The sequence below is a fragment of the Watersipora subatra genome, chromosome 9 (genome assembly GCF_963576615.1).
Source record: "Watersipora subatra chromosome 9, tzWatSuba1.1, whole genome shotgun sequence".
NCBI lineage: Eukaryota > Metazoa > Bryozoa > Gymnolaemata > Cheilostomatida > Watersiporidae > Watersipora > Watersipora subatra.
The window spans coordinates 29,716,053-29,729,832 of NC_088716.1; the positions used below are offsets into that span (position 1 = coordinate 29,716,053).

General features: G+C 37.4%; 1 protein-coding gene across 1 annotated transcript in view; it reads right to left on the bottom strand.

Annotated features, from left to right (window-relative positions):
• LOC137403529 (protein O-mannosyl-transferase TMTC2-like) overlaps nt 1–13,780 on the bottom strand; it is a 51,733-nt gene that overhangs the window by 17,262 nt on the left and 20,691 nt on the right. The window contains exon 3 of the mRNA XM_068089468.1: nt 12,224–12,424. Within this exon, the coding sequence (XP_067945569.1) occupies nt 12,224–12,424 (201 nt within the window). The remainder of the gene's footprint in view (nt 1–12,223; nt 12,425–13,780) is intronic.

Sequence of the window (13,780 nt, forward strand, 5' to 3'; positions counted from 1 at the left end):
CTTAGCTTGCTGTGAGCAGATTAGTGGCATTTTAAGAGCCTTTCGAGTCTGAAGTAGCTTACAGATGGAATATCCGTGGAGTTATTATAATATTTGGTGTTTTTATCAATTCAAAGATGAAAGGATGACGGCTACTTATCATACTGCAAGCAGAGACTGTGTGTGTTTTTAAGAGCCTGTGTTACACAAACAATGTCTCTGTGGTCTTGGCTGGACATGTTTGAGTCCAGTAGCAACATCAACCACTGGAGACACACCAAGTTGCATAAAGCAAGTTAAGATTGAATGTCATTCCTGCCACCACCAGTGACCGTTTTGTGGGAGTTAAACCCCCAACCTGTTGTCTGCAGGTCAGGAGTTCTAGACCACTAGGCCATCACTACTTTATAACCCAAGCAATAGACAATTCCTATTATGGTGTAGAGTAGTGTCTGTATGTCAGAAGCCATCCTAAGAGAGTTAGGAAAAAAGATTGCACCACACAGGAATTGAACTTACATAATCAGATTCAGAGCCCAGCCCGCTACCACTGCCACCTTTTCACATTCAAGAATAATTGTATACATAGTTATTACACATGATCTGTCATGGCACACGGAACAGCCAGCGTAGTAGTGCATATAACTCATGGACAGTTCTGTGACGACATCAAACATCTTGATGATTTTGTCTCAGGTCTACCTTGTGTGACAGACATAGTTATGGCTGGTGATGCCCTTACATACTCATTGCGCATACAATATGTTCTAGGCACTGAATTTTATTGCTAGTAGATTAATATCAAGGTCAGCTACTAGCCTATCAAATATCAGCACACGACGCTGACTTATTAATACAATAGCTGCCAATTAGTCTACCTCTATCAAATTTATAAGGGCGGCGCCTCTCTAGCTGACTCTGGGTGTAATATTTACATGAGTTGCTGCCTGTCGCTTCTAAAATTGATTGCGTTTTGTTTGTGATCTCGTTGAAGTATATCTTGAAGTGCTTTTCGTCTTAATCATCAATTACAGTGCGACCACACAGGGGAAGATTTTTCACTCCAAAGCAGGATATTCAAGAATGAAAGATATCAAAATACTAAAGTGTATGACGTTTTCAAAGTCTTGTCTGACATCACCAAATTACAGCAGTTCTAGCTCATCGGCAGCATAGCGATATCTTTTTTAGTGATGACCGGCGACTCGTAAAAGGCCACACAAAATGAAGCGCTGCAATGAGTAAATATTTCTTTTTGCTCCTCAGCTATCATGTCACGCGAGGTGCTGCCGAACTCAAAATGACAATCTATTATTTTGTAAATCTTCCCGACATGTAATAATTTATTATTATTTATAAACGCAATAAATAATTTACTCAACAATAATTTTGCAATTTGAAAATGAATAGTCGGTTTGTAAATAACATACCAGTCACGAAGTTGAAAACCCCTAGCTTTTTGTACAGTTATTGGCTGACAGTTGAACTCTATTATTACTGCTGCCGCATTTCTCATACCTCACTAATTGCTGCTTAATATCAATAGCAGTCGCCAGACATGACAGAGATCATTAAGAAAAATGAAGAATGATGAAATGTATCTTAGCTAAAAGCCACGAGAAACATTTCTAGTGTAGACCAGTTTTCTCACAAGCTTCAATGTTTAACAAACATCTGCAAGAAAGTTTGGCTGAATTACCTTAATTATATAAAACAAAGCTACCAGTTATAAATGTTGCCAGTTTTAACTTTATTAAACTTTAAACATGACTTATTACTAAACTGGTTGAGCCCTGACTTCTAACATCTACGAATACATCAATGCTGCCGAGGCTGAATAGAAGTAATTGGAGAAGAGAACAAGCTATCTGGCAGCTATCTGATTGCATACAAAACACTTTGTAATTATCCGGCATCACTATGCAACAATTAGCTGGAAATCCGTATTAAAGAAACCTTGTCTGTCATTAAGATGAGCTGAGCGTATGATGTATCGAGATGATGTACACCGCTCATGCGCTTTTCAGTTCTAAGGGATAATTATGCACATAGTTATTACTCATGATGATCTCTCACAGTGCACAGGTCTGGCAAGCCTACTAGTTTTATATAATAAAATATTTTAATAAAATAAACCCCGCATTTTCAGTAACTATAGTAAACTTCCTAGTTACTAGTTACAAAGCACAAAATGAAGAATTATCTTATCTTTTATTCTGACTGTCACGGAAAACTCTATTTCACCATTATTTGTCAAGTTTACCTAAATTACAAGTTACGTTATTAAGTTATTAAGTTACGTAAATCGAAATGCTCGTCTCAACCAATAGTCTTATAAATGTTTAGCTCAATTTCTCAGTTTAGCTCAATTTCTCAGGGACTCGGTCAAGAATTTCCTGATGTTAACAATCAACAGTACGCTAGCTCTCGTGTTCCAGATACTCAATGCTGCGTTAAACGGCGACAAGGAGATTAGAAGAGTTGATGAATAAAAGCTGTCAAATGCATGAGCAGCATCTGTGGCATCTTCAAATGTAACCTGATGAATTGAGGCAGAGAGACAGATAATGTAGCCACCTGCGGTTGATGGCTGTTGAAAAAATATCACACTTGAGTATTACACTGCCAATTACAACTGCATCTTATTCTAATGCTACAGAAGTCTTCGCTGATAGCGCTACAGGGAAACAAGGAGGTTGCTCAAAAGCCTTTCCAAACTTTGATTAAACACTTTAAAGCCAAGTTTCGTATACACAAGCAGGATCTCTGATTCTAGACGGCAACAACTCTCCATCCAACCTGAAACACTTAGGGTAGCACAACTCCTTTTGAACTGAGTATCATTTTGAAGCTCCAAATTTGTAGAACTCAACGAAAAGACAAAAACCAAATAGAGTAAATAGTTTTTTTCATGTATATTTTTGAGAGGTGACTGAGGAAACATAATGGCTGATGTATACAAAGTATATTTTTATGAATGAAAAGCAAATAGTTTTAATGTAAAGCTCTTGTTGCTGGAAAAAACAGTTTTTTCTATTTTTATTTTCATTACTAAGAATTTTAATAGGTGTGTTATTAAAAACTACAATCTTCTGGTGGCAGCCATTTTCATTTTTCGGTTGATATTAAGTTCCATCAGTGTTTTGGCGATATCTCAAGAGCTAACGGTCCAATCAACTTGAAACATCAGAATTAGGCTGAAAACAAAGTGTCACGCAAACTGACCAAAATTGTGTAATCCTGCGTAAACTGAGTTTAAAAAACGAGGGAAGCCATGAAACCAACTTTACTAATAGGATCAGGTAGGAAAACATTTGCCTGAATTATCTTGGACTTGGACTTGAGAGCTCTCATTGGTTCTTTTGCTCTCATTGGTCGCAATGAGAGCAAAAGAACCGATTTTGGATATCACCCCAACCATGTTGGCAGCTTATCACAGCAGCAAAACCAGTTGAAGGCGTTTCAACTAATTAAAGAGTGATAAAAACAAGTGGCCAGCCTGTATCAAAATAGTTTCGTGTTACAAGAGGCTGATCCAAAGTATACAAATACAAACACATATTAATACAAGTATATCAAGCTTAGTTGAGATTTATACTTGCTGGTTAGGATTGTACAAGTTCAACACATGCTGATTGACAGGTACTATGTTTGTACTTTAGGTCTAATCGTATGCTTATATATATATATATATATATATATATATATATATATATATATATATATATATATATATTAATAAACTTTAAAGGTTTTTGTTTGCCCCCGTGTCCAACTGTAGCGATTTAAAACTAAGAATGAACATTGCGCTTAGTACTTGATTTGAACTCACGAAGATCGCAACTGCAAGCATGTAAACGCGCGAACCTAACCACAAGGTTAAGCGGCTTTTACCATTTCCATCCCTGTTACCATACACGTACTGTATACCCTTTTTGCGATTGCGATACGTTATAGCGTTTCACTCTACCAAAATAAATGCTTCCAAGCATTTCTTACAGATACAATTGCACACGGTTGTATTTTTTTGTAGAAGTAGATATGTAAATGAATGTTTATGTACAAAAAGTTTTGTTAATAGAAAGAAATTTTAGGTTTGAGCTATGCATGTTCATAAAATATCGATTTTATTGAAATTTGAAAAATAAATTACACGACTTTCGGGTGTTTTTGCCGGGCTTTTACTCAGCCAAAGGGTTAATACAGCGCTCCATCGGGTTAAGATGCCTTATTATAAGAACTTTTTGCCTTCCTATATAGAACACAATGTTTTTTTCTGTCCTCCCATACACGGATGAATTTTTTCTTACTGTTTTCTGCCATATGATATCAACAAACAGATCTCAAAAAATTAAAATTTGGCAGTTGATTTACTGAATACGACGAAATAACAAAAATGTTGATATGCTATTTGCCGAAATCCCTCCCACAATGTCTGAAAGAGATATACGTTGCCCACTATCTTAGTTCAGCGTTATTCCTTATGAGTTATAATATAAACGAATTGAAAAACAGATGACCGATAATACTTTAGCCTATGACAAAGTCGAAGCCTAGTAAAATACATACTAAAACTTAGCTTCAAGTATGTGTTTAGTAAGCTAAATTCAAAGTTTATTTTATATGTCTACGGTATCTCAAAGGTAAATACTTCCCATGGTACGGACTGCACGTACTACATTGTAATGTTACATTTTTTTGCAGATCATAACCACTAAATACACTAAAGTTGCTGTAGATAACTGTAGTTACTAAGGTTAACACATTGTTCTGTTAGTAATTTTTAAAATGCACAGTACGTATATAAAATTTTGATTATGTTTACCAAGGGCTGTTTGCATTAGATAATTACTATTGATTTCTTTACCACTATATTCGATATTTTCGCTACAACACTATAACGAATTAAAATCATATAATTGTATACCAAATAATTTTTCATTATAATTGTAGCTAAACAGACTTTTGCCATTAGGCTACTGGCTAATTATTTGACATTTACATTTAAACACCTTTACAGTTGTTTTGTTTTTCTCTTAATCTATTTCAAAAAAACACTTTTCTCATGATATGAAGTACTGTAAAAGTTGCAGTTGTTTGAAAAAATTTGAAAACCTTTACAGTTGTGTTATTTTTTCTTTTCATTCATTTGAACTGCATAAACACTTTTCTCATGATATAAAGTTTAAAGGTTAGAACGGTAAATGTTGTTTATGTTAAATAAAAATAAATTTTTTGTCCAAAGACTTTTTTATTACTCGGGCAACGCCAGGCATTCACCTAGTATAAAAATATAGTTATCAGAAATATCCAAGTCCCAATGTTGAAAAAATGCACAAGCAGAATACTTTTAGGCAATTGTTTACAATATTTCTTTTCATCCTTCCTAAACTGAAAGTAAAAAATTGCAACCCACGATATTATGCTGAGAATTCCGAGTAAAATTGACTGATCTGATTTTCTGACTAAATGATAACCCAGTATTCCAAATTTATTGCATAAAAAACTTTTGGTTGATCTGTGAACTCTGTGATATGTGATCCGAAGTCAATGTTTTTATGCAGGTGCTAAGGCTTGCTGTTACCAAGGCTTTTCATAGAGAAAGAGCTAAAATAAGGGACAAAAGATTAGCTCTGACACTCATTCCTACGATACACTAATCTGCTTAACATTCCTCACACCTTGGCATTTCCTGTTTAAAGCCTTCCAGATACCATAATATTTTATGTCCCTAACAGGTACGTTAGCTAAAGCTTACTAAACTTTTAACTTGCATTTATGGATCACAAGAAGTATGCTTACAGGCTATGGACATATGCTCATAGACCATGGACATGTGCTCACAGACCATGGACATGTGCTCACAGACCATGAACATGTGCTCACAGACCATGGACATGTACTCACAGACCATGAACATGTGCTCACAGACTATGGACACGTGCTCACAGACCATGAACATGTGCTCACAGACCATGAACATGTGCTCACAGACCATGGAAATAGGCTCACAGACCATGGACATGTGCTCACAGACCATGAACATGTGCTCACAGACCATGGAAATAGGCTCACAGACCATGGACATGTGCTCACAGACCATGGACATGTACTCACAGACCATGAACATGTGCTCACAGATCATGGACATGTGCTCACAGACCATGGAAATAGGCTCACAGACCATAGACATGTGCTCACAGACCATGAACATGTGCTCACAGACCATGGAAATAGGCTCACAGACCATGGACATGTGCTCACAGACCATGAACATGTGCTCACAGACCATGGACATGTGCTCGCAGACCATGAACGTGTGCTCACAGATCATGGACATGTGCACACAGACCATGGAAATAGGCTCACAGACCATGGACAGGTGCTCACAGACCATGGACATGTGCTCACAGATCATGAACATACGCTCACAGACCATAGAAATATGCTAACAGAGCATGGACATATGCTCACAGATGTATTACACACACTCACACCATGCAAAGCTGCTTCATTCATTCTTTATCACCATTGTTGCTGCATGCTGCCACCTAAGCTTTGAAATATCAATGTTTGGGCATACTTTATGGTTTTGATAGGAGGTGTTAACAACAATAAATTGCTTAGCAAACAATGATAACTTTCAGAATATAACTGGGACTGCTATCAGGTGTTAAGTCGTAGATGAGTATAACAGCTTGTTACACAACTACCCATTAATAATATTATCACCACCTAATCTCTCCTATGCAGTTGCTGTAACAGGCTGCTTTCCCCACCCCTCCGGTCCACCATATACTCTAGGAATGCTGCAGAGTAGCTGCTGCAGGTGATATGATGTCACACAAATGCTAACCATAGGAATTGAGTAAATTTGGTGGTTTTTAGGATAAATATATGGCTTATTATTATGGCTGCTTGGATTAAATGGACACCTACATGTCAAAAGGTCAACCTTGTGTCTTGTCTCAAGCAGATCCTACAGCAAGTCACTGATTCCATTGTTCAGATGGAAACATAGTGTCTCACCAATGGTCAGTGCGCAACTTTAAAAAACTCAATGTAAAGTTAAAAAACATTTTTTGGCTATAAATTAAGCTTAAACAGATAAAATCTAAACAAATACACTATAGATAATATACAACATAATATACAACATCATAACTACTGAATGTTATGAACTGCGTGTTAATTTGTAAATTTGGCAGACTAAATGGACATATCACTAAAGACTAGTCATCGCAATCGATTTGACTTAGTGATATATTACTATTTGAGCAATCACTTGAAGATCAGGTATGACATCTGCGTAGCTCACTGCAAGCAGAGACTGTGCATATCTTTAAGAGTATCGGTGCACAAACAATGGCTGTGTGGTCTTGGCTGGACATATCAGAGTTTGGTGGCAAAGAAACCTCAACGATTGGAGACATACCCAGCTGCAGAGAGCAATTTAAGGAGGGATGGCATTCCTGCCACCATCAGAGACCTTTCTTGGGAACTGAACCCCAATCTGTTGTTTGTAGGTCAGGGGGTCTAAAACACTAGGCCACGGCGGTTCTCCGCATATTGCTATGTACACTCCAACATATCGATTCAATTCCGGCATAAATTAATCGCTATATTTTTACCTACGGCATAGCAACCACAGATACAGCCTCCCATCTCTAGGTTATTGATTAGCATAATATTTTAATTTAAATGCAAGTTTTGTCATGATAAATAAGTCAAGGATTACATGATATTCTACAAAGGGAATCATGCACATGGATAATTTAATGATTATGCAGATTTCAAGTTGGTCAGTCATCAATCAAGTGGAACGGAAGGGCGGAGATCAAGCAAACGGATAGCTTTTGTTCAAAGTTTAAATTTAAATTATCCTGGCCAGCTTCTGTTAAATAAACTTTAGCAACAAATGCACTACTGTAAGGCAGCGCAAAATCAACTTTTGGTTTTTGCAAATGTATGTAGGGGCTGAGGCCTCTCAGGATCACATGAATGTCATGATTTCTATCCAATAAATATATAGCATTGATAAGTTTGGATAAACTTTTTATGATGAAGTATTTATCTACAAGTATCTATATGAAATACAGTAATTCCTCACTAACTGGGACCACCACCCATGATAAGTGAAAATTTACAGAATAGAAAGTAATGTTTAGAATCACTGTTCCTTCTTGCTTGAGTTCATTAATCAATTTTGAGAGTCGCAGGCATTTGAGGAACGTGATCAAGGGCGTCACAAGCCTGTTGCTCTTCTACACTTGACAAAACATAACATGAAGTTAGTGAACTGCAATGGCTGCCTTCTACACTTGACAAAACATAACAGGAAGTTAGCGAACTGCAATAGCTGCCTTCTACACTTGACAAAACATAACAGGAAGTTAGCAAACTGCAATGGCTGCCAGACCAATGGCGCTTGCGGAAGAGTCTCACTGGGTCAGAGTATGAGAGAGATTTATATATTTTATAAATTTCATTTTTTTACTTTTCTTTTAAATTTCTTCTCTTTAATTTTTAATGAATATTTACTGGATACTGAAGCAGCGAAAGGTGAACTACGAAGTCGCGAAGGACTACTGTAACACTTAGAATTTGACCAATCAGATTGCAAGCTTGAAAAAAACTTTTATGATTTGTTCTTTTTATCCATAAATTGATCTCGAATTTTTGCTCTCAAGGCTCTCAACGCGTTTACTAAAAACTTTCAACGTTTGCGTTTAAAACCTTCAACTTTGATGTCCGAGTCGTGTAAATAGTTTTATTTTTATGCTAGCGTTTTACAAAAAGAGTAATGATTAATCAAAAAGAGATAATAACACCAACCAAGTCTGACTACCTTCTGCAGTTATTCACAAAGCGTAATTCCCTTAATAATAACTTTAAGCTCATGTTTCGTAGAAACTTGACAGCTGGTTCTCTTATCTCCTCTATCTCTCTTCATCAACTCTCTCCACCCCTTTTTTTTCATCAACTTTCTTTCTCTACCCCCTCTTTTCATAAACTCTCTCCAGCCCTTTTCTTTGTCAACTCTCTCTACCCCCTCTCTTCGTCAACTCTCTCCACCTCCTCTCTCCATCAACTATTTCCACCCTTCTCTATTCATCAGCCCTTTCCACCCCTTCATTTCGTCAGCCCGCTCCACTCCCTCTCTTCCTCAATTCTCTCCAACCCTCTTCGTTGACTCTCTCCTCCTCTCTTTATCAACTTTCCACCCCCTCTCTGTGTCAACTCTTTCCACCCTCTATGTTCGTCAACTCTCTACACCCCCTCTCTTCATCAATTCTCTACACCCTCTCTTTTCTAATAAATGTCAGCACCAGAGTAGTCATATGTATTTACTTGCCAATGAATTGCTCCATCTGTATGTTTTAATGACACTCTCTACAGAAATTGGTATTTTTGGTTAAGTTGAAATTGTTAAATGTTAAATGTTTTAGGAAAAACGTATTTGGAAAGATCTGATTTTCATACCCTAAATCAGAGGAAGAGAAGTTAAGTCGTGTCTTGTTTGACTTAGCCGTTATTGCTATGGGCAATGGTCAAGCATTTAAAGCAAACAGTAAAAGCAGGCCTTTAACTACTTAGGCATGGTCGCGTATCACGCATTGAGTACTTATTGATCCTGGGTCAATATGTCTGAGAATCAACAATGACAGAGCTTTTCTATCGTACATGAAGACTGCCTTCTAACTCCTGCCCAGATACAATCAAATCCAATGCAGCGAATAGTCTTTTTTCTGTTAGTGTGGGGATTGGCCAACCAGTAATCTTGTTTCACGTGTTTCTGGCATGGTTATAATCAGTTGCGAGAAACTGGCACAAGAAAAAGAGTTTTTTACCGGCATGTTATTGGTAATGGGGACTCTATTACAGCTGCAGACTTCTTTGTAAGATTCTGATAATAAACTTTTGTGACATTGACAACAATGCATTTTATTCTTTTTTACGCAGAACTACAACAAAGATCTCAAGTATTACCAATCTCGTAAAGCCTGAGGTCCCACCCCAGCCGTGGATAAGGTAAGATGACTGTCTGTAATCCGCATGAGATTATAGGCACTAAGTTTCCATTGTGCGCATGATACGAATTTGGAATTGTGCGCACATTGACTTACCATGCGCTAAGTGTTTCAGTGGACCTTCGCATGTTGTGGATTAATGCGGGCTCTTTGTTAAAAAGGGTAAAGACTTCTATGCTACAGGACATAGCGGCACACTCCTATCTCACTCAGCAGCACGCTTGCAAATTAGGCACAAATGAAGTGTGGAAAATATTTAAAATGGAATAGCTTAGCTTGCCTGTCATTTCCTTTCAAGAGCTGTTTGCATCTTGTGCAAGTATGAAACATTCAATAAAAAATTTTGAGCAACAAAATTCGCTTGACTTGCGGATTTTTTCTGTTTTCATCCTGTGAATGACCATCTTGCAGGGTGAGAGAAAACGGAAATAGTAAAGAAACACAGTGAGTAAGTTCTGTTGTTATATGCATGGCAATGCTGCCCCTGTCTGAGGTCAGCATTGCTACTGAGTATTTCTGGAGGTACACATACAGATACATACAAATATATGAATGAAAGAAGTCATTTTATCATCTTATTATTTAGGTTGAGCCTTTTAGGTTTACCATAACGTATTTTTAAAAGTAAAACTAAATTATTGTCATTGTTTATTACAAAAATATAACAGTTCCCCCTTAAGAATATGTTGGAATAACCTTCATTTTGTAAGAATACTAGCGGAATGCTCTAAGTGGATAATAGAATAATTACCCAATGAATTTGAGTAACTTACCTGAAAAGCTAGATCTTTACTAAATTCTTCACTCAAACAATACCAGCCTTTTTGGTCAGCTCAACAATCATTACGCGTAACGATGCAACGTCAACAATTAATGTCAACGTGTTAACGTGTTAACGTCATGCAACGCCTGCAATGCAAGTTACTAACCCCAAGCAAGTGCTTTAACCACGAGTATCTTACCCAATGTAATGACTATTCGCCCAATAATCATTACATTACATTTGGTTAACTTGACTACATGGAACACAATGTATCCATTCTATTCCATGTATCTCAAGTTCCCGTCTTTAGATCATGAGGTCCTGAGATCAAATCAAGCGCCGTGCGAATTTTTTATTGCTAAATTTTAATTGCTATAACTGGAGACAGGGTGTGAAAAAAGACTCACTACTAATTAATAAATTACTAGTCATTCCTAAACAGTTAACTTAGGATGTTCATGAAACAGATCAGACAGCTTTTCTTGAGAGTCAACAGAAACAGATGATGACATCATATGTATTACGAGTTCTGGGACTTATATAACCGATCCGACTACTAAAGTTTGTTGGGATCACAGGCTACATAATTAATGCGTTTAGAAACATTGTCCCCACAACTGGGGGGAAAATGTTATTAAATCTGTGGCAATACAGCGTCATCAAATTCGTCATGTTTATTATAGTTGAAGGCTGTTCAGTAATAGGAATAGTGGGGTAGACAGACCATATCTCACCACAGCCACATCCCTGAGATACAAGTTTGTGGCTAAATGCAATGTCTAGTCTATGCAGAAGCAATCAAATAGTAAATTTTTTTGCTACTACATCGTTACATGAGGTCACATGGACGTCAGCAAGTGCTCTTCTGTCAATCTCAGCTGCTATCTAATATGTTATGACGTAATAAAAGTTATTGTATTTTAGCTGTTCACTTTTGAAATATCAAAAAATGTTGATGGCAGTTCGTAGTCATACTGCTGAAAAATGCTATACTGTTCATCTGAGACTTATTGAAGACCTACCTGCAACCATTATTATTAACTCCCATAGCATTAACTCCCGAGAGCGTTAACTCCCGAGAGCGTTAACTCTCATAGGGTGATCTCTCATAGCGTTAACCCTCATAGCGTTAAATCTCATAACGTTAACTCCCATAGTGTTAACTCTCATAGGATTATTTCATATTTCATTATTCGTCAGGTCTGTTTCATTATTGAGCAACAACCATGATTTTTCAAAGAGCCTTCAGCAATAAAAACTATATCTATCTTGTAAATACTATGTATGTGACGCAAAATGTGTAGTACCTACGATCTGCTCACCATTATAAGTCATGCAGTAATCCTATATAGCGGAGCTTACCAGTAAAAGTTGGTGTTACCTGTATCACACTTGTGTAAAAAGTTCAAATAATAGTGGGAAGCTTTTAAAATAAAATATGAGGTCCTACCTGTCGTCGTATGCAAAGTCAGCATAAATAGTGTTCATATAGAGACAGCAAGAGAGAGCTGCAGCAAGAGTTGCAATCTTCCACATAGTTCCTAAAATACTCCAGTCAACTTGGCTCGGCTCAAAGCACGCTTTGCCATCTGCCCGCTGCTCTTTCCACCTAACATCTCTCGTGAGCTTAGATAGCCGAGGGGGGCGGAGCCTAAAGGGATATACGAGTCGCTTGTTATATAGACATAGCCGTTTCGTATTTACTTAATGGACTAATTTAGTAAACAGGGTTTTCACTTTCATCGACATGAATAGGATTGACAAAAGGGTGAATGCAGTTAGGAGGGCGTGAAGTGGTTGACAATAGGCCACCTGACCAGGCCGTTTAGCCGTTTGTATATGTTCACTTAGTACATAGTCTGTCAACAAATATGCGCATAGAAATCCAGCAGTGAGCGTCGCTGAGAAATTGAACTTGCTTTAGATTATAATATCATCATAGCTATTAGATTGAGAGTTATGACTTTAATAAGCATTTAAAAAGTTAAATTTAATCTTTTAATAAATAATGCTATTAATATATTGGTGTTGATTAGTATAATTTCAAGTTTAAACATTAATTCGTACTAATGTTTTATGCGATATTATTATTATTATAAAAAATTGAACAACATAAATCTGAAGTGCTTGTGACAATCTTTAGAAATAAGAAATTATGTATTTTCGTCCATTACTGCAAAAAACAAGATAGCCCAATATCGAGTCCACGGTAAAGTATAAAAGGTCATTGGTAACCACTGCTACAGTGTGAAGTCAATTATGTTACTATACCCCTGTTCTATATCCCTGTTCTATATCCCTGTTCTATATCCCTGCTCTATATCCCTGTTCTATATCCCTGCTCTATATCCCTGCTCTATACCCCTGCTCTATATCCCTGCTCTATATCCCTGCTCTATATCCCTGCTCTATATCCCTGCTCTATATCCCTGCTCTATATCCCTGCTCTATATCCCTGCTCTATATCCCTGCTCTATATCCCTGCTCTATATCCCTGCTCTATATCCCTGCTCTATATCCCTGCTCTATATCCCTGCTCTATATCCCTGCTCTATACCCCTGTTCTATATCCCTGCTCTATATCCCTGTTCTATATCCCTGCTCTATATCCCTGTTCTATATCCCTGTTCTATATCCCTGCTCTATACCCCTGCTCTATATCCCTGCTCTATATCCCTGCTCTATATCCCTGCTCTATATCCCTGCTCTATATCCCTGTTCTATACCCCTGCTCTATATATCCCTGCTCTATATCCCTGCTCTATATCCCTGCTCTATATCCCTGCTTTATATCCCTGCTCTATATCCCTGCTCTATATCCCTGCTCTATATCCCTGCTCTATATCCCTGCTCTATATCCCTGCTCTATATCCCTGCTCTATACCCCTGCTCTATATCCCTGCTCTATATCCCTGCTCTATATCCCTGCTCTATATCCCTGCTCTATATCCCTGCTCTATATCCCTGCTCTATACCCCTGCTCTATATCCCTGCTCTATATCCCTGC